Genomic DNA, 27852 nt, shown 5'->3' with positions numbered 1-27852 from the left:
ACTTACTGTTTTCAGAGGAGTCATATATGTTGAGGTTGGTATGGCTTTAGACAAAACTGCTGTGTTTTTTTTAAGTTTAAGTCTTTATTTTTTTATTATTGGTGCATTGACTTCATACATCTTAATGGGATAAAAAGCTTGTGTAGATATTTAACATCATGCTCCACTTTGATAATGGGAGCTGCCTAGACAAGATTTCCACAGGTTCCCAAAGTTCAGTCATGTTTTAATGTATAACCATGTTTGAATTTGCTTTGGGCCAATTTTCAGATCCCTGAGATAGTCTTTTTGACAGTTTATGTTTATCATTGATTTGGGTAGGACAGGATTTGCCAAATAATAAATTCACTATCCTGAAGTTCTGCTTTATTTTTTAAAACTTCTGTTATATACTTTTTCCTTTTCAAAAAATTACAAATGTTTTAAGCCAGATATAATGTTATGTACCTATAGTCCTAACCATATTGGAGACTGAAACAGGAGAATCACTTGAGCCCAGTAGTTCAAGGCCATTCTGAGCAACATAGAGAGACCTTATCTCTAAGAGAATAAAATTATAAATATTTTTAAAGATTGTAAAGTAATGTAATGTCTTCTGTGTACCTGTTAGTTATCTACAGTTAAGACATAACCCATCTTAATTTATGTATCTACCTACTTTCTTCCCTTTATTTTATACTTTTATTGGTGCCTTGTAAGTATACATCGAGTTTCAAAGTCACATAGATATATACACACATATGGTGTATTTCTTTCCAGATTCCACCCTGCTACCCACCTCTCCCAGTTACATATTAGTAAAATTTGTAGTGATACCTTGATTTATAGACATACTATTATTTGAACTGTTTCCTTCATCACCTCTTTTCTCCCTTTTACACCTCCTTCCCCAGTCCCTTTTCATTATTCTACCGAATTTTTCCTCTCATTTATCTGAAGTCCCTTTTGGCCAGATGTGGTGGTGCAAGTCTGTAATCCCAGTATTCAAGAGGCTAAGACAGGGGGATTGTAGGGTCAAGGCAAGCCTCAGTGAGTTAGCAAAATGTGTTTCAAAATAAAATTTAAATAAGACTGTGGTGTTGCACAGAGTTATAATACCCCCAGTTTCAATCTGCAGTACCATAAAAATAAATAAAGTCTCTTTTATTTTCTATTTTTTTATTTTCCACAAATGAGAGAAAATATATGACCCTTAACTTTCTGCTCTAGCTGATCTCACTTAACATAATTCTCTAGATCCTTCCATTTTCCTGCAAAATGAAGTAATTTTCTTCCTTATGACTGTTTAAAATTTCATTTTGTGTATATACCACAATTTCATTAGCTATTTTTTCATTATTATTTTAAAGCAAATTTCAGACATATTTTATTTGAAAATATTTAACATCTATCTGAAAATGATAAGGTCTTTTTAACATACTGCCAATAATATAATCACACGTTAAAACAATTAATAGTGATTTGTAAATTCATTACATGTCCAGTCTGTTTGAATTCTCATTTGTTTCATAAATGTCTTATTGCTCTCTTTTTATAGTTTTCTGTTTGAATCAGAATACAAATAAGCTTTATGATTTGCAATTTGTTGACATGTCTTTGAAATCTCTTGTGATCTGTATTCTTTTCTCTTTCTCTTCCTCACTAACTTCGCTTTTTAATAATCTAGGTCACTGGTCCTGGAGAGTGTCCAACAGGCTACTTAAAACTCCACAGTCTTGTAATATGTTGCTTTGTTCTCTGTGTAATTTTTTATAACTTGGTAGTTGGATATATAGATATGCTGATTGAGGGAGGGAGGGAAGAAAAAACGTAAAGATGTGCTATTAAGTATGGTAGCTACTAGCCACATGTTCAATAAATTTAAGTTCTAATTAATTAAAATTAAGTAATGTTTGAAAACTAGCTCTTCAGTCTTTGCTAGCTACATTACAGTGTTTAATAGCCACATGTGACTAATAGTGACAGTGTAGATAAAACATTTTTATCATTGCAAAAAGTCTGTGGAGGCTAAGACTGGTGGTGCACACTTGTAATACCAGTACTTGTGGTGCTGAGACAGGAGTGGCACAGTTTTTGACCAGCTCCAGTAACTTACTGAGTCCTTCTGCAATTTAGCAAAGCCCTGTTTACAAATAAAAACTAAATTATGGCTGAGGGTGTAGCTTAGAGGTAGAATGCCTCTGGGTTCAATCTCAGCAAAAAAAAAAAAAAAAAAAGTCTTATGGACAACATAGATCTAGAAGTTTGATCCGTTCAGGTTTAGCATTTTCTTTTGAAGAATGCCCCCAAATGATTGTATATTCTTTCATTAGGAGGCATGGATTGTTGATTATCTCTCTTTTTAAATGGTTAGCAGTTACCAGAAGATTGTTGCTTATCTACTATTATCTATGTTTAGAGATTGAAAATGGTGATATTATAACTTCTTCCTTATTGATTCTTGATTATTGATTTTATTAGATCTTGGGAAACTTGTTTATGCCAAATTTATTCATTTCATTTTATTTTTCTGTGGTGCTGGGGATTGAACTCTAGGTCTCATGAATGTTAATCGCAGTTTCTACCTCTAAGCTTTATCCCCAGTCTCCAAGCTCGGTTTTAAATATAAGTCATCATCAGCTCTCTCTGACTGAGTCAAACTTACATAGGGTATCCTGAAATAATTATCTAAAGGGAAGTCTTCTGTAATTTTAAAGCATAAAACCACAAAATGTATATATGGCTCCAATAATAATTGACCTGTTATCAGGATGATTTTTTAAAAATATGATTACAAAGTCTTATGCCCCGAACTTAACCCAAGGACAAAATTGGGATTGTCTAATTTTTAGATCATTCCCCATTGTTTCTTTTTTAGTTTTAAGATTGATATTTGTTTTTTCAACATCTAATATTGATATACTTAAAAATTGCATGCCAAAATAAATTTTACCATTAGTGTACTTTTATTTATTTTTATTTTTTATTTGATAATGGTTTATTAGGTGAATAGAGAAACACTAAATAGAAAAATGACAGTTTTTAAAATTAAAAATGTAATTTTCAAATACATAATATACAAGGTAGAATAATCATAACATAGTTATGCTTTTTAACCTTTGGGAAGAAATGTTTTTGTCTACAGAGAAGAGCCTGGTTGACCTGGAATGGATTTTTCACAGAAGAGCCTTAACACAATTTCACACGTATGCTTAGATTTAAAAAACAAAAATAGAGCATATATCCTAGAAATGCAAAAATGTATACCAAACAACTATTTTCAAAATCAGTTTAAGACTTTTTAATGGCTAAATATTAGTGTCTCCTATTGATATCACTAAATACTACAACTTAAATTACTTCAATTATATGTGCATTTCAGAGTGTAATTACAGAGCCTCAACTTAATAATCAGACACATCTTAAACATTAAAGCTGTTAGATAATTTATCAAGTGTATTCTTTTTATGCTATTTTATATACTTTGAGGAGAATGTATTTTTCTATATGTATAAATATTAGGTCCTGAGATAACTTATAATTGAAAACAAAATGAATTATGAATGATCATTCTGCTAGAGTAAGATATCTGCAGTTCATGGAATATTCCTAAACTACGTTAATAAAATAGTAGTGTTGTATTTTCTCTTTCTCAGAGCTACTCCTTTCTTTTTTCAGTTCAAAGGTTACACATATAGTCTTTCAGGTAAAATAATCTTAAGGTTTATCTAAAAAAAAAATAAGTAAACTTGTAATTAATGTAGATCTTTTTTGTGATTAACAGCTCCAAATGAAAAGCAAGTAAAAAACAAGTATGTTGAACAAAACTTTTTTAAAAGAAGTTATTTTATCAACTTCCTCTCTTTGAGTGTTCTATTGACATTGCTAATGCTAAATTGTGAAACAGCTACCAAATGTATCATGTATGCTTGTTTCTCCTGTTGAAATGGTCTGTATACTTACTCATCTTTGTCTTTTCTATGAATTTATTTTTACTGACCTTTGTCTAGAGAACTGTCATTTTGACTTTTTTAATTTTCCAGACCAAAACCTCTTATTTATTTATTTATTATACATATTTTTATTGAAAATAAATGGTATACATTTCAGCTGTACTTGGTACTCTCTCCCTCCCCCAGTCTGCCCCCCCCAACAATGAATGTCCAGGGTAACCATGCTATAGTCATACATTTACACATATTTGGAAGTAGCCCCTCATTAATCAAGTTCAACCTTCTTCCTCTCCTATCTTTCCATCTTCCAAGGTCGTCTTCAATTTCTTTCTTTAATGTTTTATAGTTTTTGTTGTAGAGGTCTTTTACATCTTTGGTTAGGTTTTTCCCTAGGTATTTTATTGCTTTTGAGGTTATAGTGAATGGAATTGTTGTCTTTATTTCTTTCATTGTGGATTCCTTGTTGGTGTAAAGAAAAGCCACTGATTTCTTTAGGTTGATTTTATATCCTGCAACTTTGCTGAATTTGTTAATCAGCTCCAGAGTCTTTTGGTTGAGTTCTTAGGGTCTTCTAAATAAAGGATCATGTCATCTGCAAATAAGGATAATTTTAATTCCTCTCTTCCTATTTGAATTCCTTTGATTTCCTTCTCTTGTCTTATTGCTGCAGCAAGAGTCTCAGGACTATATTGAAAAGGAGTGGTGATAGTAGGCATCTTTGTCTTTTTTCCTGATTTTAGAGGAAATTCTTGCAGTTTTTCCCTATTCAGTATAATGTTGGCTTTGGGTTTGTTGTATATTGCCTTAATGACGTTGAAGTACATTCTTTCTATCCCAATTTTCTGCAGTTTTTTAACATAAATTGGTGTTGGTTTCTGTCAAATGCTTTTTCAGCATCTATTGCTGTGATGATGTGGTTTTTGTTCTTGGTTCTATTTATGTGGTGAATAACATGTATTGATTTGCGTATGTTGAACCAGCCTTGTTTTTCTGGGATGAAACCAACTTGGTCGTGGTGTATTATTCTCTTGATATGTTTTTAAATGTGTATGGTAGTATTTTCTTTAGAATTTTTGCATCTATGTTCATTAAGGATATAGGTCTATAGTTTTTCTTTCTTGAGATATCTTTATTTGGTTTGGGGATTAATGTGATACTGGCCTCGTAGAAGGAATCTGGGAGCATTCCATCTCTTTCAATTTCCTGGAACAAGTTATGAAGTATTGGTATTAGCTCTCTACTGAAGGTTTTGTAGAATTCAGCTGGGAACCCATCTGGGCCTGAACTTTTCTTTGATGGAAGAATTTTTATTGCTATTTCTATTTCTTTGTTTGCTATTGGTTTGTTTAGGCTTGCTATGTCCTCTTGGTTCAGTTGAGGTAGGTTAACTGTGCTTAGAAATATGTCAATTTCTTCCATGTTTTCTTATCTGTTTGAGTATAAATTTTTAAAGTATTTCTGATAATCCTTTGAATTTGTCCACTATCTCTGATGATATCTCTTTTTTCATTTCTGATTTTCATAATTTGAAGGCCAGGTGTGGTGGCACACGCTTGTAATCCCCGCACTTGGGAGGCAGAGACAAGAGGATCACACAGGTTCAAAGCCAGCCGTGCTGGCTTAAGAGACCCTGTTTCCAAATAAAAAATATAAAAATAGGTCTGGGAGTGTAGCCCAGAGGTAGAAGGGTTTCCAGGAACCCCAGTACCACCACCAATAATAATAATAATAATAATAATAATAATAATAATAATATATATAATTATTCTCTTTTTCTTTTGGTTAGATTGGGCAGGGTTTTGTCAGTTCTATAAATCTTTTCAAAGAGCCAACTTTTTATTTTGTTGATCTTTGAATTTTTTTGTTCTCTATTTCATTTATTTCTGCTCTGATATTAATAATTTCCTGCCTTCTGCTGGGTTTGCGATTACACTGTTGCAGTCTTTCTAGGTCCTTGAGTTGTGTCATTAGGTTCTGTACTTGGTGATTCTCTGTCCTTCTTATGTGGGCACTCAATGGAATAACTTTCCTCTTAATACTGCCTTCATAGTGTCCCATAGATTTTGGTAAGTTGTGTCTTTGTTTTTATTTATTTCGATAAATTTCTTTATTTCCTTCCTAATTTCTGCTCTTACCCATTCAGCATTCAATAGTGTATCATTCAATCTCCATGTATTTCAGTAGTATCTTTTGAGTTTCCTGTTTTTGATTTCTACTTTCATTCCATTATGGTCTGAAAAGATGCAAGGAATTATATTACATTTTTTGAATTTGCTGGTGCTTTCTTTGTGTACCAGGATGTGATCTATTTTGGAGAAGGTTCCATGGGCTGATGAGAAGAATGTGTATTCTGTAGTTCCTAGTTGAACTATTCTGTATATGTCTATTAGGTCCATTTGGTTTATAGTTTTCTTTAGTTCTAAAGATTCTTTAGTCATCTTTTGCCTTGAAGATTGATCCAGTGGTGTGAGAGGTTGCCGGAGCCTGCTGGCAAAAGTATTGGTTCTGAAGAGAGGCATGAGGATGAAAAGAATTCACTTCTAAGAATTTTATTCATAGAATACTTAATTCTGTCATGGAAGGATCGCCAGTACACTCCCGGGTCGATATCTCTACTGACCGATCCCCGGTTTATCACTCTCGTCCTATTTATACAGCTCCAGGTCAATCAACCCTCGTGACGTCACCACCTGTGCGAGTAACGTCAAACCAATCAACCCCTGTGCTGTTACCACCTGTGCACGTAAGGGTCAAACCAATCAAGTCCACCTGAGCTTCTCTCAGATGTTAAACTTTCCATGACCCCAAACCTTATTCGCTCTGGGCAAAGGACAGTCAGAAGTATTCCTAAAGGGGAAAACCTTAATGGCTCCCCACAGTTCCCCCTTTCTTATTCAGAAGAAGACTGTGTCTGTCTTAGGTTGTTTCTTTCAGGTATCAAGGATTACTCATCTTTGGACAATACAGAGCTATAAGCTGTATATTCTGTCTTACGTTTCCTTGTCCCAAGGAAATCTTACCCATCATTGACTACTAGCCTCTTAAATGGGGGTACTTTTTAGATGTAGATTGTGTACTTCTGCTGAATAAAAATGTTCTCACTTTGTCCGAGGACACACTTTGTCCCAAGTCTCTAATAAACAAGGTATTGGGAATATCATGAAAAATAGGTATTTCAGTAAGACATTTCTTCCAATTAACATTAGGATTTCTACATGCTAAATCAGTTGAACAGGGTAAACAGGTTATTGGTGGGCTAACATTTTTATCTTCTTTCCCTGTGTAACCAGGGTTCCACAAGACCACACCTTTAATAGCACAATTACTCTCAGTCTTTGTACTTGTCTGCAATACTACGTGCATCAACTGCAGACATCCCATCTTTTTGGCATTTTTAGGAAAACATAAGAGTGTACCAGTTCTTTGTCCAAAATAACCAAAAGTTCCAATTCTTTGTCCAAAATAATTAAAAGTTTCTGTAATGGGTGTAAAGTTCAAAGCAAAAAGTCCCAGCAATCGTGAGTTGTCACTGAAGACAATGATTTCCCGTTGTTCCCACACAGCTGGATGAAGTATGGGATGATCTGCAATGTAAGTCCATGTCTCATTCATCATTGAAGCTGGGAGCATCATCAGCATTAATCTGAGATTCTTCCATTTTTGCTTGATCCATATGTCGCACCAGCTGCTTAGGATTCCTTCAACTGTATGTGCTAATAAAATATCATCGATATAATGTATCATATATATAGATTTATAGGATCTTCTGACAGTAGCTCTAGCCTTTGCAACAAATTTTTGACACAGAGTTGGACTATTGGCCATTCCCTGAGGTAGCTCTTTCCACTGATATCTTTGCATAGGAGCTCTATAATTTGTTGATGGAACACTAAAGGCAAATCTCTTACAATCTTGTTGTGGTAAAGGTATAGTATAAAAGCAGTCTGTTAAATCTAAAATTATTTTATAAGTGTCTCTGGGGATAGCCGATGGATTGGGTAGTCCAGGCTGCAAAGCTCCCATTAATTCCATAGTTTTATTAACTTGCCTTAAATCCTGTAACAGTCTCCACTTACCAGATTTATTCTTATTGACAAATATGGGTGAATTCCAAGAGGAGTTAGAACTTTCTATATGGCCACAGACAAGCTGTTCCTGTACTAACTGCTCTGCGGCTTTTATTTTTTCTAATATTAGGGGCCATTGATCAATCCAAACCTGTTCCTCGTTTTTTACTAGCACTCTGCCTCTGTGGACAGTTCTTAACTAAATGACCATTTTGTTCACACCCATAGCATTTAACCATATTATTCTTAGGTCCCAATTTTTTATGTTGTTGGAAAAGGATTTCTTGTACAGTTTTCCCTTGTAGTGCCGCAGTCATAGCTAATCCCTGTGTATATGCTGGTCCTATATCAGAACATAGCTAAATATAATCAGACAGATTTCTTTTCTTTCTAAAAGGGTGTAAGGCTTCTTGACAAACAGTATTAGCATTCTCAAAGGCTAATTGCTTTATGAGCAATAGCCCTGCTTCACTGTCGCCTATCAATCAACTAGCAGTTTGTAATAACCTGGCTACAAAATCCTGATATGGCTCATCTGGTCCTTGTCTTATTTTTGAAAGATCTTCAGTTTGTTTTCCTGAAGAGGGCAAATTGTTCCATGCTCGACATGCAGCGGCATTGGTCTGAGCATAAGAAGCTAGACTAAATTCCAATTGCTGAGCGGTCTCCCTAAATTGCCCTTCTGCTAACATATCAAAATTTATGGGTATTCCCTGAACTACGTTCAAATCTGCTGTGGATTGGCATTGTTCTGCAAATTCAGACTTCCACAATAAAAAAATCACCCCCTGATAAACAGGCTCGGGCTGTTTCCAATCAGAAGGACACAAAGCCTCCATAGAGAGAGATTCTAACATGGCTTGAGTAAAAGGCACCGTTGGCCCATATTGAGCACAAGCCATTTTTAATTCTTTTAATTGTTTGAAAGGAAAGGGTCTATGTCCTCTAATAACACCTCCTCAACCATCAGGGTCTTCAGTAATGGGGAAAACTCTGAATCCTCTAGTATCTTCTCCGTTTTCTGCAGCCCGATTTATAGCCGCTTGAAGCGGGGATATTAAAGATGGAGGTCAGTGATTTTCAATGCTTTGTTTAGCAAATGCTACAGTGGGAGAATTTTGCAGGCTCGTATTGCTGATAATAGGAGAATATTGTTGAGGTCCTTTTTTACTATTTGAAGGAGCTATCTGATTTAATCGTTTAGTTAAAGTCTCTACAACTACTTGTAATTGTATTATATAAAAATTGGGCTCCGGAGTTTCTGGGATATCTGGATAAGCCTCTAACTCATTTCTGTGGAACCGAGCAGCAGTTTCCTCAAGCTGTTCCTCTTCTTCAGTATCCTCATCTTCCTTAGGAAATAAAGGCAAAGCACCTTTGTGTTCTATCTTAGTTTTCCTAACACCAAGCATATCTCTTAACATCTGTACAAAAAATAAAAGACTAATGGTTGTGCTGGATATAGTAGTTTGGGTTGGAAGTTGTTTTCTTCCAGGGTCTGAATCACGTCATACCAATTTCTCTTAGCATTCATGACCTGGATTGTATGGTCTGGGGTGATTCTTATTGTTTTCCCTGTGTATGTCACCATCCTTTTGTTCTCACTGCATGTAAGATCTTTTCCTTGGCCTCTATGTTAGTCATTTTGACTATTATGAGGTCCTTCTTTGATCATGTCTTAATGGTGTTCTGTATGTCTCCTGGACATGAAGATTCATGTCTCTTTCCATGTTTGGGAAATTCTCTGAAATTATTTCTGTGAAGAGATTACAGATGCCCCTGGTCTGTACTTCTATCCCTTTTTCAATGCCTTTTATCCATAAGTTGGGACACTTCATATTGTCCCATATTTGTAAGACATTTAGGTTCAATTGCTGTAATGACTTTTCAGTTTTGGATCTACTGTCTTCTAACAGTGATATTCTACTTTCCATTTCATCTAATCTCCCAAAATTTCTATTGCCCGTCTTCATTTCATTTATTGACTCTTTCATTTCATTACAGAGCTCTTTCTGATTCTTTCTTAGTATTTCTAGTTTGTCTTTCATCTCCTCTAGACTTGTTTTTAATCCTGTCATCATATTGTTGATCAAGATTCAGAACTCCCCTTCTTGTATTTCTTGTAGGTCAGTATTCGTGACTTCTGTCATTTTTCCACTATTCCTGGTTCTCATATTTTCAAAGTTCTCAGGCCTGTTTTTTTTTTTTTTTATCTCTTCCCATCATTTGTGGGTATTATGTGTAGTCCATTCTTAGTAGTAGGAATTTAGAAGAGTCAACAGGTAAGCAGTACTTTTTCGAGTTGTGAGGGTTGGGTGATTGTGTTGTAGCTAGGGTGATGGGTCTAGGATTCAGGTAAGGTAGAGGATATAATTAGATTGTGGAAGAATTTAAGTATAATAAGGTTGTATCTGGTTGAGAATGGGAGAATTTTAGATAGTAGGACTCTTGTATTTATTAGACTATTTAAGTATGGAGATATGAGAAACTTTGTGTTTTAAACAAAGAGATACAGTTAGGGGACAAAGAGAAAGTTTTGAGGGAAGATAGTATATAGCCTACATTGAAGACTTTTGTAGAAGGAGTGGGGGGAAGGAGCAAACACAAACAGATAAAGTAACAAAATAAGGTACAAAGGCTAACTATCATACATCAAATATAAATAACAGTATCATCAACAAAAACAAGCTTATTGAATGCCACCGCAGCTTCTCAGCCAAAATGTCTAAAGGACCTGCAGTTGGCATTGATCTTGGCACCACCTACTCATGCGTGGGTGTTTTCCAGCATGGGAAAGTGGAGATAATTGCCAATGATCAGGGAAACCGAACCACCCCAAGCTATGTTGCATTTACTGACACCGAACGACTGATTGGGGATGCTGCGAAGAATCAGGTTGCAATTTGATGCCAAGCATCTGATTGGACGTAGATTTGATGATGCTGTTGTACAGTCTGATATGAAGCATTGGCCTTTCATGGTGGTGAATGATGCTGACAGGCCCAAGGTTCAAGTAGAATACAAAGGAGAGACCAAGAGTTTCTACCCAGAGGAAGTGTCCTCCATGGTTCTGACAAAGATGAAGGAAACTGCAGAAGCCTACCTTGGAAAGACCGTTACCATTGCTGTGGTCACAGTGCCAGCTTATTTCAATGACTCTCAACGCCAGGCAACAAAAGATGCTGGAACAATTTCTGGTCTCAATGTACTTAGGATTATCAATGAACCAACTGCTGCTGCTATTGCTTATGGCTTGGACAAGAAGGTTGGAGCTGAAAGAAATGTGCTGATTTTCGATTTAGGGGGTGGCACTTTTGATGTGTCAATTCTCACTATTGAGGATGGAATTTTTGAGGTCAAATCAACAGCTGGAGACACTCACTTAGGTGGAAAAGACTTTGACAACAGGATGGTTAATCATTTTATTGCGGAGTTCAAGCACAAGCATAAGAAGGACATCAGTGAGAACAAAAGAGCTGTCCAACGTCTCCGCACTGCTTGTGAACGAGCTAAGCACACCCTCTCTTCCAGCACCCAAGCCAGTATTGAGATTGATTCTCTCTATGAAGGAATTGACTTCTATACCTCCATTACCCGTGCTCGATTTGAAGAGTTAAATGCTGACCTGTTCCGTGGCACCCTGGATCCTGTAGAAAAAGCCCTTCGAGATGCCAAACTAGACAAGTCACAGATCCATGATATTGTCCTGGTGGGAGGTTCCACTCGTATCCCTAAGATTCAGAAGCTTCTGCAAGATTTCTTCAATGGAAAAGAACTGAATAAGAGCATCAATCCTGACGGGGCTGTTGCTTATGGTGCAGCTGTACAGGCAGCTATTCTATCTGGAGACAAGTCTGAAAACGTTCAAGATTTGCTGCTCTTGGATGTCACGCCTCTCTCCCTTGGTATTGAAACTGCTGGTGGAATCATGACTGTCCTCATCAAGCGCAATACTACCATTCCTACAAAGCAGACACAGACCTTCACAACCTATTCTGACAACCAGCCTGGTGTGCTCATTCAGGTATATGAAGGTGGACGTGCCATGACTAAGGATAACAACCTGCTTGGCAAGTTTGAGCTCACAGGCATACCTCCTGCCCCCCGTGGTGTTCCTCAGATTGAAGTCACCTTTGACATTGATGCCAATGGCATCCTGAATGTGTCTGCTGTAGATAAGAGTACAGGAAAAGAGAACAAGATTACCATCACAAATGACAAGGGCCGTTTGAGCAAGGAGGACATTGAACGCATGGTCCAGGAAGCTGAGAAGTACAAGGCTGAAGATGAGAAGCAGAGGGACAAGGTGTCATCTAAGAACTCACTGGAATCCTATGCTTTCAACATGAAAGCAACTGTTGAAGATGAGAAACTTCAAGGCAAGATCAATGATGAAGACAAACAGAAGATTCTTGATAAGTGTAATGAAATCATCAACTGGCTGGACAAGAACCAGACGGCAGAGAAGGAAGAATTTGAACACCAGCAGAAAGAACGTGAGAAAGTCTGCAACCCCATCATCACTAAGCTGTACCAGAGTGCAGGTGGCATGCCAGGAGGGATGCCTGGAGGCTTCCCTGGTGGAGACGCTCCTCCATCTGGAGGTGCTTCCTCAGGGCCCACCATTGAAGAGGTTGATTAATTCAGCCCAAGTAGAGATGTAGCATTGTTCCACACAGTAATACATTGAAAGGCCCACATTGGTAGCAAATTCTGTGGCAGTTAGTTGGGCTGCTATGGTAAATTACTGGCCATTTTCAATACTTGAATATGGAACATGTTCACAGGGAAAGCAAATAACATTGCACTTTATATGCACTGTATTGTAAGTGGAAATTGCAATGTCTTAATAAAACTATTTAAAATTGGCACCACAAAAAAAAATAGACCACCAAAAGAGAAGAAAAAGGATTGAGAATAAACAGGATAAAAATAAAATAACAAACTAACAACCATGTGGTATGAAGTGAAAGCACCGAAGAAACCCAAATAAAAGTAAAATAAAGAAGAAAATAATAACCCCCAAAACAACCCCAAACCAAAAATACCCCAAAACCAAAAAACCAAACCAAACCAAACAAAAGAGTAAATATAAAAATAATAAAAGAATAACAGTCCTACTGCTTTACGAATATACGGTGTATATGCCAATGTCTCGTATTTGCTTGGAGTGATCCCTTGTGGCCCTGTGCAGGTATTATGCCTTAAGAGCCCTTCCTGTGACACTGGAGTTGAACTTGCCCCCTTGGTGCACACTGGCGCCCACACTTATCACCGTGTCTGGTGGCACTCACTATGTGCCCGTTGGGTCCTGTGGCTCTTCTGAGCTCACACTGTTACCTGTCAGCTCAGTCTGGGGCCCTGAAGTTCTGGCAGCTCTCCATATCCCGTTGATTCTCTGCTTGCACGGTTAGCAGGTCCACTTTCGGGTCCCTGAAGGTCTCAATGCACCCCTTTGGTTGCCACCTCTGGTGAGCAAACAGTGCTGCTCATATGCTCAGGTGAGCTTGCAGATTAAGATTTTGGAGCCGTATGGCCACTTTCAGACTCTAGGGCAATTCTCGGACTGCCAAGGACTGTCGCACCCAAAAACCGTGTTTGGGCCGGTGGCTAGGCGGTCACCTGTGTCTACAGCTCACTTGTTCTTTCTTTGTGTACTGCGGTGAATCTTGCAGGTCAGAGTTACTGGATTTCTTCCGCTGTAGTTCCTGAGTCTGTTTTGGGTCGTACGCTGAATTTAATTTTTTTTATTAAGACACTGCCTTCTCAGTAGTTGAACTTAATTTGCTTCAGCTAATGAGATATGCTGCATTCTCCGTCGCCATTTTCTGAGTGATCCCATTGGCGTACTTTTATAAGTAACATTTTTAGCTGGGCGTGGTGACGCACACTTATAATCCCAGCATTCGGGAGGCTGAGACCAGAAGATCGTGGTTTGTGGACAGCTTCAGCTACTTGGTGAAGCCCTCTGCAACTTAGTGAGACCCTGTTTCAAAATAAAGAATAAAAAATAGGGGAGGCGGTATAGCTTGGAGGTCGAATGCCCATTGGTTTCATCACCAGACCCCCCCCCAAAAAAAATGTCAAAAAGTAACATATACCCATGGGGCATGATAGTACAATCCTGTAATACCAGTAATTTGGATTCTAAGACACAGTTTTGCAGATTTGAGACTAGCCTCACCAATTTGTGTAAGCCCCCTGCAACTGAATGAGACCCTGTGTCAAAATGAAAAATAAAATAGGGCTGGGAATGTAGTTCAGAGGTAGAAACCCCAGTACCACACACACACACACACACACACACACCCCACCCCACAAATTAAAATTAATATTTGTAGCTGGGCGTGGTGGTACATGCTTGTAATCCCCGCGTTTGGGAGGCAGAGACAGGAAGATCATGCAGGTTTGAAGCCAGCCACGTGCACTGGCTTAAAACCCTGTTTCCAAATAAAAAATGTATAAAATAGGTCTGGGAGTATAGCCCGGAGGTAGAAGGGTTTCCAGGAACCCCAGTACCACCCAAAAAAAATTAATATTTGTACTTTAATCTCAAATCCTCTTATAATCCTATTTTTCTGCTGCTCCAATCAAATACTTGAGATGGGTTAATTATAAAGAAAAAAATTAATGTTTTACAGAAGAAGTTGATAAATCCAATATAAAAAAGGGCTAGCATCTGGGCAGGGCTTTCTTGCAATGTCATCTCATGGTACAGAACTTCACAGGGTGAGGAAGCATGTGAGAGAACAGGAGGTAGGGAGCATGAGAAACTGAGGAGGCCATACTCATTTTTTAAAGAACCCCTCTCTAGTAACCCACTCCTGTGATAATGACCTTAATTCATCCTGAGCATGGAGACAGCCCTCATGACCTACATGGCCAGCTTCTTAATGGCTCCACCTTCTGATGCTGTTAAATTGGCAATTAATTTTATCAGGAGTTTTCAAGGGGAACATGCAAACCAACTAGTTGAGAGGATTCGTTTGAATATATAGAAAATTATATATAAATTATATTTATAATCCAATAATAACTTATTTTTCTAGTTTTCTTCATAGTTAGTTTTTGTTGATAGGCTGTTAAATGTCTTTTGCCACAATTGAAATTGAAATGCTTTTAGTAATTTTTATAGTAAATTGAAAAATGATCTTTCTTTTAATACTGATAAATGATTGTGCTTTTTATTTAAAAAATCTATTAGCCCTGTGGCAGAAATTTGAATTTGTGGAAGGTTGTGACAGAGTTGTGCCTGTTAATATGAAACATGTAGGGGTCAAAAGGAGCAGGCATTCATAATTAAAAACTGATATGAGAGGACCATAAAGCCCTAGGGATTGCTAGAAGCAGCTACATTAAGCCACTATATGGTGACCAATTTGAATGTTCATCCTGTAACCCCAAAGTAATTTTTTAGTTGTTCTTTGGTGAATTCAAATGTTTCAAAGTCTTGGAGAAGGGTTAACCTAGCTTTAACCAGGGTTAATCATTGATGGATTCCCATAATCAAAAGCATTTTCTTAAAGGTGTTCATGGCTCCTTGAAACAGTTAGGAAAGTACTACCACATGCATTTCAAATAGTTGTTGACTAAAATAGTGATTTCAGAGTATTTGTATTAAACTTTTCTTTCTTTTCTTTCCTTTTCTTTTTTTTTTTTGGGGGGGGGGGTAGTACTGCGGTTCCTGGAAGCCCTTCTACCTCTTTTATACTTTTTTATATTTGGAAACAGGGTCTCCTAAGCCAGCGCGTCTGGCTTCAAACCTGCACGATCCTCCTGTCTCCGCCTCCCAAGCACGGGGATTACAAGTGTGCGCCGCCACTCCCGGCTTGTATTAAGCTTTTCAAAGAATTGAGAATTAAAACTTTGAGATACAATCACTCTGTATTCATATATGTATAGCAAATTTAAAATTGTTAGATTTCTTTAATTTGCATGGGTGCTTGATATTTAGGAGCTTATGTTTGTGTCAAATTGGTCCACTTCTGTCATGAATCTACTTAATAAGAAGTTATTTGCACTTGGTGAAGAGAATGAAAATCTTGTCAGTGCTGAATAAATTAACTTATCACAGTAGAAGAGAAGAATAGAGAGGATGGGGTATATTAATTTGAAATTTTCTTTTGTAAGAGGGTTTGGGTTTTCTCTTCTGCTTTATTAATGGATTTTTCATTGCTCCAGCCCATTATGTCTTTCAAAGATAATTTTCTATTATTTTCAGATTTAATTTTTTCTTTTGCAGTTGTTACTGATATCAGCTTATAAGATACTCTTCTTTTATAGTTAAAGCAATCTTAATTAGGAATCTGAGAATGCTTTGAAGATCATAATATGCTCTAAAAGTATAAGGGTTTACTAGCCTATCAATCTAATAACAGTAGGAGCTTTAAAATCCTCTTATTAAAAGAAGCAGGCCCTTGATAATATATATTATTTTAATTGATAATATGGCAAATGATTGTTGATGCTCATTGTTAGAGGTTAAAATGATATTCTTTCTTAATGAATTGAGGAAAATTTGTGTTAGTTTTAGATTATATGTTTTTTAATAAAAATTGATTAATTTATATTGAGTTTCTATGAGGCAGTATGAATTCATATTTACCTTTTCTTAACAAACCACTAAACTTTTGGTTTACTTTGAATAAGTGTTGAAATATCCTAGTGAAAGTAATATTGATATTACTTTTTATAAAAAGAAAACCTCACTGAGAATGTAGTCTTAGGACTTCTGCTTTCAAAATCTATTACATTTTTTACTTGATATGTATTTATTCACATAAATGTATGCATGTGTGTATCTATGGATAAAAATATCTCTAGCTTTTTCTCTACATTTTTTCTTTAAAATTTTAAAGATAATTTGAATGTTGAAATGACATTTCTTTGTATACATTGTTACAGTTGTAAGATCTGTTTAGTTATAAGCTTATCAGTAACCTTTGCACATAATGTGATATCGTCTAAATGTCTTACTTTGTTCAGCCTTCCCTTGCTCTGATGAAGCCCAAGGCTGCTTTTTCCTTGAGTTTCTGATAATTTTTTATTTGATTAACTGACACATTTAGTTGAAATCAGACACAGCCCTTAGGCTGGGCATGGATTTAATTTAAAAAGTATCAAAGGTTTGCTCCATGTGCTATTTAATCATCATGTTTATCAGACAAAGAAAAATTACAGGAAGGACCATAGGGAGAGGGTAATCTTAAGGAGCAGTAGCTTGGGAAATTGATAATGGCTACAAGGTAATTTACTGCTAACTTTTACATGCATTAATATAACATTTCCCGATAATTACAGCACATGTAATATACTAATTAAATTGAAATCATTATCACTAATTTTCTTTATTCTGAACCCTAAGATAGCTGGATAAGAAGTGAGAATGTGAAATTGAAGAAACCTCATGTAGTCCTACCAGTATAAACAATTATTAAATTTTCCAGTTAAGACATTTTAGACACAGAAACTGAGATCACTATTAACATTTAGAAAAGTTCATTTTAGACTCTGAAAATCAAATAAAATTTCTAAATGAGTGAAATCCCTATATGTTATAGGTTTATAAAATATTACATTGGTCTAATCTGTAATAGTTATACATCTACTGGGAACCAGTGACCACTACCTTCTATGTATATGATGACACCACTCTAATGAATGAATATGCTGAGTTGTTGGATACAACATTGATGATATGGGGACTTTGTAGTGCGTATGTTTGTTATATTGCTCTTAATACTGTAACATAAATCATTTTGTACTTGTCAAAATATTTTGTAAGGTGGGCATGGTGGCGCATGCATGTAATCCCCACGCTTGGGAGGCTGAGACAGAAGGATTGTGCAGGTTCAAAGCCAGCCTCAGCTGGCTTAAGAGACCCTGTTTCCAAATAAAATATAAAATAGCCAGGCGTGGTGGCACATGCTTGTAATCCCCGTGCTTGGGAGGCTGAGACAGGAGGATCATGCAGGTTTGAAGCCAGCCACGCTGGCTTAAGAGACCCTGTTTCCAAATATAAAAAAATATAAAATAGGTCTGGGAGTGTATCTCAGAGGTATAAGGGCTTCCAGGAACCCCAGTACCACCAAAAAAAAAAAAAAAAAAAAAATAGGACTTCCAAATAAAATATAAAATAGGTCTGGGAGTGTAGCCTGGAGGTAGAAGGCCCCTGGGTTCCATCCCTAGTGCCACAAAATAAAAAGAAATTTGTGACATACAATAAAGTATAGTAACTTCAAGTTAATAATACATTAAGATTCTTAAGAATAATAGGCAAACCTAAAAAAAGATTTATTTGAAGTTTTATATAATTCAGATAATAAATGTTGTATTTTGACAGTTATTGTACAATTGTACATTTAAATGTAGCAGTTAGCCTGCAGGGTTTTTTCTTACTTCCATTAATGATATGCATAGGGTATAATAAAAACTAAAATAATTATCAGATGTATGAAAAAACATAATAAGAAATCTTTGTAGATAAAGTATTGTCACTGCTAAATGTCTTTTGCCACAATTCATAAAATATTTGATTTTATATTGTTTTGAAAATCTTGTGTTCATTTTTAGAGCAGAAAAGTTTAGTAGTTTCCATAGAAAGAAAATATTCAGTTTTAGAGTAATGGATATACAGAAAACTTTAAAATTCTTATTTACCTGTGAGGGAACTGACAACTAGAGAATTCAAAATCTTGCCTAATATTTCATTGCTAGTTATTATATATATATATATATATATATATATATATATATCCACTTTGATGCTACTTCTGAGATCTCAGGTAGGAATATTTCTTACTTTTATAGATAATCTTAAAGTTTCTTTAAAGTAACAATATATTTTGTACAGCTTTTGTTAAAAACTCGTAAGCCAGATCACATGGATCTAAATAGGTTGAAACCAGAGAACTACAATAACATGCATACCCATGTTAATAGCAGCACAATTCATAATAGCCAAAATATGGAACCAACCTAGGTCTCCATCAACAGATGAATGGATTGCAAAATTATGGGAAATACACACAACAGAATTCTACTCAGCAATAAAGAAGAACAAAATCATGTCATTGGCAAGTGATGGAAAGACCTGGAGAACATCATTTTAAGTGAGATCAGCCAAGCACAAAAAAAATTATCATCAGGTGTTGGTTGGTCATCTTTGTCAAGTGGTTAATCTTGAAAGGCTTTGGTTAAGTTTAGAAAACTGGCTCTGATTAGGTTTTCTAATTTTCTAATTTATGATTTGATTACAGAGATAGTTCAGAAAAGCTAAACATATGTTGATAACTAAAGATTCCAAAACTTTTTCTGATCTTTCTGATCCTTAGGTTTATTTCTATATCTACTCTGTAACTGGTATGTCATCATAAAACTAGAAAATCACATCAGGATATAGCTTAATATATGAGAAGAATACCTTTAAAAAAGACCATCTCCATGTTTTGTGTAACTCTTCTCCATCCTCCCTCCCTCCCTCCCCCCCCCTTCTCTCTAATACAATATTTAATATGTGGCAGCTGAAACCATGGTAATGGTGTGTTTAGATTTAATGTATTTTACAATGTCAGCAGTGGTACATTTCTTCATTATCTGTAGGGATGAAGTATGAAGGAGGGATCAAATCAAGGATTGTTACAGCTGTTTAAGCTTTATTTTCAATCCCCCAAATGTGATAGTTTGCAGTCAGCTTTCTAACTTCTCTCTTATAGGGCTTGATCTTTAAGTTATAACTCTTGATATCAAAGAACTTTTGTATAAAGACATTTCATGTATTTGTTACTTTTCAGTGAAGTCATGGCACTGATATTCAGTAATTAGATAATGCTGACCTACTGGTGACTAATTATAGATATTTGAAAAATGCTTTAGTTTTTCATATTTACATGTAAATAGTGTTTAAATATGGTTTGAGAGAAACATTATTTGTTGATTAGTAAGCATTCTTTTTTCTCATATATCTTAAAATGAATAAGTAAAAGATGATCTATTAAGAAAAACTGGCAAATAAATCTGTGATATAACTTAATTTACCTCATCATGTGGAGGATGTGGACAAGTTAACCTTAAAAGAATTCTGGAAAGTATTCTTGGACTTTTGCTGTTAAGGCTGTTTCTGGTTTTGTTTTGTTGTGTTGTGTTGTACTTATTAAAGGCAAAAGGGTGAATATACCTGGTCCTCAGTTTTGCTTCTTTTTTAGGAGGAGGTATTAAGGAATTGAACCCAGGAGCATTCTTCCTCTGAGCTACATTCTCTCTTAATTTTTTTTTGAAATAGGGTCTCACTAGTTGCTGAGGGTCTTACTAAATTGCTGAGGCTAGCTTCATACCTGCAATTTCCTGTCTCATCCTCCCAAGTTCTAGGATTGCAGACATGCACCACTATTCCACTATTCCACCACTATTTGCTTCTATTTTGTACTATTGCATATACCTATGAAAACATTGTGCTAGAGTTTTATAACCTAGTAACCTATTGTTGTAATACTGCTTCAGGCCATAATATGTAGATCAGAGCTAGTTGGAATCTTTCTCTTGAATATATTTCTATCTTAAAGGGAGGGAAATTCATTTGTACATAAGACCCTGACAAACTTGCTAATGGTAAAAATTTAGGAGATTTTGCTGTTGTTGATGTTGCTGTTTTATTTATTTATTTATCTACTGAATAAGTAATATATTCATCTTGTTCAAACTTCACAGTGTTAAAGGATATTTCCTTTCCTTTACGTATTCAGTTTCTTCTTCCATCTCAGCTATTGCTGTCAATTTCTTATGTATTTTTTCTAGAAGTATTTTGTTATAAAAGCAAATATACAGACTATGCAGTATTTTGTTCCTTTCATTTTTTATTTAATAATATGTCCTGAAAGTTAGTTCAGTAAATAAAGAACTTTCTCTTTTTTAATAATTGAGTAAGAGTCCATTATATATTCATATATTATAATTTATTTGAATACTGCTCTATTGGTGGGCATTTAATTTTTTCCAATCACTTAACTTTTAGCCTGAATATTGTAGTTGTTTTTTATCTGTGAATATATTTTTATTTCTCTTTTGTTGTTGTTGTTGTTGTTTTGGATGAGACTGTGGATCAAACTCAGGGCTTCACGCATAATAGATTAGAACTAACATATCCATAAGTTTTTAGGTGGAATTCTGGCCTCCAGGGACTGTGTATTTGTAAAATTAATAGATAATTCCCATAGTCCTTCTAGAAAGGTACACTAATGTACATTCTTGCTTTCCTACCCTCTTTCAAGTTGTTTGTAAGAGATATTGTGGATTTTGATGAAATTTATTTATTTATTTATTTATTTATTTTTGCAGCACTGAGTGTTGAACCCGGGGCACCCTCCAAGCTATACTAATCTTTTATTCTTTATTTTGAAACAGGTTTCACCAAGTTGCAGAGGGCCTCACTAAGTAACTAAGGCTGGCTGCAAATCTATGATCCTTCTGTCTCAGCTTCTCAAATACTTGGATTACAAACACATGCTACCACGCCCAGCTTGATTTTCTTCTTACTGAGGTAACTGAGCATTTTTAAGACTTTTGTGCTTCTAAAGAATGTGAAGCTGAATAGGTTTTTACATGACTATGTTTTTCTTCTCTAGACTTCAATTTCATTCCCTTTATGAAAAGTATATAACTGGATAATAAAATACCTGAGTCCTTTTCTTGGTGATGGTGCTTCTGATTTATTTGGTGAACTTACATAAATTATAAAACGTGCTTCATCTTTAAAGCTGGCACCATGACTTTATTTCCCCCCCCAAGATTGTTAGTAGTCTTCATGTGAAAATGAGACAATTCCTATGTGTTTAGTAATCAGCATGGCATTTATTAAATATAATTTCTAAATAGGGATTTTCTTGCTGTCTGGCTCTTAGCAAAGTATTCTATAGTGTTAAACATCTTCCTCCTCTTAAATTTCTATCTTGGGTATAGTAAAGTTGTTTCTTTCAGTCTTCAGATCTATACCTAAGATGGAAATAGAAAATAAAATTTCAAATAGAGCTGGTATTTCTTAGTTATTAATTCTCTATGTGGTGATGCCAGAAGTCACTGAATTTTTTGACATATTTGTTAAGGTTGTTAAGGTTGACATATTCTAGACAGCCTTTGCTAAATGATTAGCTTAATGAAAGTAGGGAAGATGTTTGCTTGTGTAGTGCTCTCTGGATTGCAGAGTATATGGAAAATCAGATATTTGTTAAATAATTTACTAAGTGAAAAAATATCTTTTGGGATTTGTCTCTTGCTGATTCTTTGATATTTTATTTTGATTAATAATTTAGTTCTTTGTTTCTGTTTTTAAATTTATTACATACTATCATGGTCATGATGCTGCTCTAGGTCCTCTTTACTTTCACAGCTGTTCTTTGCCTCTTCCAGGCAGTGCATGGCATCCCAAGGAAGCTTAGTGGGCTTAGATGTCCATATTCCCAATAACTGCCTTCCCCTTGGATTTGGCTAATGGGAAAGAGGAACTGGAAAAATTGGCAAGCAAGAGGAAGAGAGGACTTCTGGTTCTTCCTGTTTTTCTCTGCCTGAGTGGAGTTTGTGGTTGCTGGCTCACTACTTCTTCCAGCTCCTGTTATACAGGCCCATTGGTATTCTGGCCTGCTTCCCACAGGATACTTCATTACTGGGCTTGGTATACTTCTCTCTGTTCCTTTTGTCTAGGGGAGTTAATTGTTCTTTGTTATTTTTTATTCATGTGGTCCCTCACTATGTTCTATTTGGCTTTTTTCTTCTGTCAGTTGTATAATTAGTTTCCTAAACTTTTCTTCAAATTCTTAGAGTGTTTTCTATTTTTCTAGACCTGGACCTACTTAGTCATTGAAGTCCTGATCTTGTAAAATTCAACTTAAATATTGCTAAATAATAAAATAAGTGGCTATAGTTTTACATTTATTATTGTAGAATTCATACAAATTAATTATACTTGTACACTTTTTAAGCAATTGAATATGAAGTCTTATTGCTTAGTTCTATATGGATGCTAACAATCTAACAGAATTTATAATAAATGTGAAATAACATGTAAAATACCTCTAGAAATGTACAAAGAGCTATAAGGGGTTAAAAGGAGAAACAAATTGCTTCTGGTCAGTGGGATCAAGGTGTTGCTTTACACCTTGTGAGGAATGAATAGGATTGTAATTAGATGGAGATTTGGGGTAGATGATAAGTATAAAATTTCCAATAGAAAGAAGAGTAAAAACTAAGGCATATAGAAATAGGAAATTAGTGTATTGAGCCAAACGTTAGATGATGATAAAAATAATTTATGAAAACAAAGGTAGGTTAGAGATAAATTATTTGGCAGGTAAGGAAATGTGGATGGATTAATTTTAGGATGATATATCTGGTAATTTGACCAGTTGGAGGCAAAGAAAAGTAGAAGTAGAGAGAGCATCTTTTTACTCTTGACATCTACGTGGCATCAAATAAGCATTCAGAGAGAAAGTCTGATGTCACTCATACATTGTGACCTTAAGTGACACTAGTGATCAATAAACAGAGAAGAAATAGAGGAGGTTAAGGAGAACATAAGTAATATTTGTATTGCCCTTTATGATTATGTGAGTGCTTTCCAGTATGCTATACTGGTTGTTTCACAAAACCCTATGAATGAGAAATTATCATCTATATTTTATAAGGAAAATGAACTTATGGGAGTTGTGACACCTACAAAATTTTTGTTGTTCTTGTTGTTGGTACTAGGGTTCCTGGAAACCCTTCTACCTCCGGGCTTCACTCCCAGATCTATTCTATACTTTTATCTGTAAACAGGGTTTCTCAAGTCAGTGAGGCTGGCTTCAAACCTGCATGATTCTCCTGTCTCCACCTCCCAAGCGTGGGGATTACAAGAGTGAGCCAACGTGCCTGGCAAGACACCTACAAGATTTTTTAATTGGTTACATTGTAAAGTTGAAGCTTTTAACTCAGGTCTTCTATATCCTTGTTTTTCTAATTTTTTTTCTTTTTTAAATAATAGCTTCTTGACTACATTTAAACCATGTGTTTTCTGACCATCAAGTATATTTCCTATACTAATTATGGTAAGTTTGATTTTGGATTTTTTTTGTGTGTGTGTGGTACTAAGGATTGAACCCATCGGGCATTCTGTCTCCGAGCTACACTCCCAGCCCTGATTTTTATTCCTTATTTTGAAATAAAAATGTCTCACTGAGTTGCAAACAGCTTCACTAAGTAGCTGAGGCTATCTGAGAACCGTTATAAAAATATAGTTGGGGGTATAGCTTAGGGGTACAGTGTCGCTGGGTTCCATTCCCAGTACCACAAAAATAAAAAAATAAAAAAGTATTTTTTTTTTCTGACAGCACAGTTAGTAACTAGAGAAGTTTTTATTTTGTTTTTTAGAAGCCAGCCCATACTGGGCATGATGGCACACACTTGTAATCCCAGGTTTTGGGAGGTGGAGACTGGAGGATCACAGTTGGTGGACAACCTCAGCTACTTAGTGAGGCCCTTCGCAATTTAGTGAGACCCTGTTTCAAAATAAAGAATAATAATAAAATAAAAAATAAAATAAAGTAAAATTTAAAAAAATGGGTAGGGATGTAGCTTGGAAGTAAAATGGTCCTGGGTTCCATCCCGAGACCTGCAAAAAAGGGATTGAGCCCTTACTCAATCCCGCCCCATTTCCTCCCCATCTGTCCTTCCCATACTTGGCTTAGTGATTGATTTTGATACGTTTGTTTAAGCACATCATGTGCTTTGGAGAGTTTTCTCTCTTTCCCCATCCCAGTTAAATTGCCTTATTTGCTCCTCTATAGGATCTCCTTCTTCATCTAGAGTGCCTCCTGTTACCCATTTCTCCCTAGCTTTTGCATATTAGGGAAAGCATCTGATTTTTTCTTTTTTGTGACTAATTTCTCTTCGCATAATGTCCTCCAGTTCTATCCATTTCCCTGTAAATGGTGTAATTGTGTTTTTTCGTTATGGCTGAGTAAAATTCCATTGTGTCTATATTCCATAGTTTTGTAATCTATTCATCTCTTGATGGACATCTTGGCTGGTTCCATAGTTTGACAGTGGCGAATTGTGCAGCTATGAATATAGATACATATTCATTAGTTTGGTACTTTGGTTTTCTTTCTTTTGGGTAGATACGCAGAGGTGGTATTGCTGGAATAAATGGTAAGTTCATTCTCATTCTTCTGAGGATCTTCCATACTGTTTTCCAAAGTGGTTCCACTAATTTGCAATCCCACCAACAATGTTTTAGAGTTTCTACTTCTCCACATCCTTGCCAGCATTTGTTATTGTTTATGTTTTGAATGATTGACATTCTAGTTGGAGTTAGGTGAAATCTCAGGGTAGTTTTGATTTGCATCTCTGATTGCTAATGATGTTGACCATTTTTATGCAGTTATTGGCCATTTGAATTTCTTTGTTCATGAAGTGTCTAATTCACTTGCCCCCTTTTTTTGTTGTTGTGGTACTGGGGATGGAACCCAGGGGCATTCTACTTCCAAGCTGCAATCCAAGCCCTATTTTTTATTCTTTATTTTGAAACAGGGTCTCACTGAGTTGCAAAGGGCCTCACTAAGTAGCTGAGGTTGGTCACGAACCCGGATCCTGTCGTCTCAGCCCCCCAAATGCTGGGATTACAAACGTGTGCCACCACACCGGCTCACTTGCCAAATTTCGATTGGGTTATTTGTTTTCTTAGTACTGAGTTTCTTAAATTCTCTGTATATTCTAGAAACTAAAAGGCAAATCAATATGTGGGATTGCATGAAACTGAAGAGCTTCTGTATAGCAAAGGAAGTTATCAAGAACCTCAACCAAAGCCAACAGAATGGGCGAAGGTTTTTGCCTGCTACTCCTCCGATAGAGGACTAAAATTTAGAATATAGAGAGAACTCATGCTTTAAATACTACAAATCTATATACATTATCTCATGACTCTGTTATTCTTGACCTGGATGGTTCATGTGCGCAAGTAGAACTAACACAACTAGGAAAGGACATACCAAATTGTTTCCATAGTTGTGCTCCCTGCATATTTTATGGGTTTATATAAATCATATCACTTGCTTTTTATTTAGTAAGAAACATGCATTCTTTTTTTTTTATTGGTGCATTGTAATCATATATCACATTGGAATACAAGACTTGAGAGGATATACAAGCACACATCATCCAGTTAGCCCTCATCCAGCCCCATCCCATTCCCTCCCCCTCCCTCGATCCCATGCTTGTTTGGTGATTAACTTTGATACATTTCTTTATGTACCTCCTGAGTTTTAAAGAGGCTCCATCCTCCACTATTCCATACCCTCTGATTGGTCACCTTAGCTGCTTCACTATAGGGCCCTTTCTATAGCTCGACCTCTTCCTGTTGCCCCTTTCCTCCTAGTTTTTGCTGCTTAGGGGAAGCATCTGATTTTAATTTTCTGTGATATTTCTCTGTGCATGCCGCGTTGCAAGTACCGATCCCACTCTTGACGGCCCCAGTAGTGGCCTGGGTACCCGGTGGACTGATCTCAACCTCGCTGGCTCAAGCAGCGGCCTTGCCTCATGGGAGGTCCCGATTCTGGTCTCGCTGGCCCCCACACCAGCCTAACCCCTCAGCTGGCTCCGATCTCGGCCTCGGAAGCCCCAGTAGCAGCCTTGCCTTACGGCTCCGATGCCTGTCATTGGCCCCGGCACCGGCCTAACCCCTCGGCAGGCTCCGATCCCAGCCTGGGAGGCCCCTGCACCAGCCTAGACTCGCGGCAGGCTCCAATCCCAGCCTCGCTGGCCCCAGCACCAGACTAACCCCTAGGCAGGCTCCATTTCATCCTTGGAGACTCCAGCACCGGCCTTGCCTCACAGCAGGCTCCAATGACGGCCTCGCTGGCCCCAGCACCAGCCTAACCACTGGGCAGTCTCCGATCCGGCCTCGGAGGCCTCAGTAGCGGCCTTTCCTCACGGAAGGCTCCGATGCTGGCCGCTGGCCCCGGCATTGGCCTAACCCCTTGGCAGTCTCCGATCCTGGCCTTGGAGGCCCCAGCACCGGCCTTGCCTCACAGAAGGCTCCGATGCTGGCCGCTGGCCCCAGCATTGGCCTAACCCCTTGGCAGGCTCCGATCCCAGCCTCGGAGGCCCCATTAGCAGCCTTGCCTCATGGCAGGCTCTGATGCCGACCATTGGCCCCGGCACCGGCCTTACCCCCCCGACAGGCTCCGATTCCAGCCTCTGAGGCCTCAGTAGCGGCCTTGCCTCACGGAAGGATCCGATGCCGGCCGCTGGCCCCGTCACCAGCCTATCCCCTCGGCAGGCTCCGATCCCAGCCTCGGAAGCTCCAGCACTGGCCTTGCCTCACGGCAGGCTCCAATGCCAGCCATTGGCCCCGGCACCGGCCTAATCCCTCGGCAGGCTCTTATCCCAACCTTGGAAGCCCCAGCACCAGCCTTGCCTCACGGCAGGCTCCAATGCTGGCTGCTGGCCCCGGCATCGGCCTAACCCCTTGGCAGGCTCTGATCCCAGCCTCGGAGGCCCCAGTAGCGGCCTTGCCTCACAGCAGGCTCCGATGCTGGCCATTGACCCCGGCACAAGCCTAACCCCTCGGCAGGCTCTTATCCTGGCCTCGGAGGCCCCAGCACCGGCCTTGCCTCATGGCAGGCTCTGATGCTGGCCTCGGAGGCCCCAGCACCGGCCTTGCCTCATGGCAGGCTCTGATGCTGGCCTCGCTGGCCCCAGCACTGGCCTAGCCCCCCGGCAGGCTCTAATCCCGGCCTCGGAGGCCCCAGCACTGGCCTTGCCTCACGGTGAGCTCCGATCCCGGCCTTGCCGGCCCTGGCACCAGCCTAATCCCTCAACAGGCTCCG

At 37.5% G+C, this 27852-nt stretch overlaps 2 protein-coding genes across 2 annotated transcripts in view; both read left to right on the top strand.

Moving 5' to 3' along the window:
- DPH6 (diphthamine biosynthesis 6) overlaps positions 1–27852 on the top strand; it is a gene marked incomplete at both ends in the record, with an annotated part of 193480 nt that overhangs the window by 70408 nt on the left and 95220 nt on the right. The window lies entirely within an intron of this gene.
- Positions 10721–12641, top strand: LOC308271301 (heat shock cognate 71 kDa protein-like; the record flags this gene model as incomplete). The annotated part of the gene is given in 2 exon segments (XM_080707578.1): positions 10721–10899; positions 10901–12641. Coding segments are annotated over 2 exon segments (1920 nt in total).

Source organism: Muscardinus avellanarius (genome assembly GCF_963383645.1).
Source record: "Muscardinus avellanarius genome assembly, chromosome: 12".
Taxonomy (NCBI): Eukaryota; Metazoa; Chordata; class Mammalia; order Rodentia; family Gliridae; genus Muscardinus; species Muscardinus avellanarius.
This window is presented reverse-complemented; position numbering and strand designations above follow the sequence as displayed.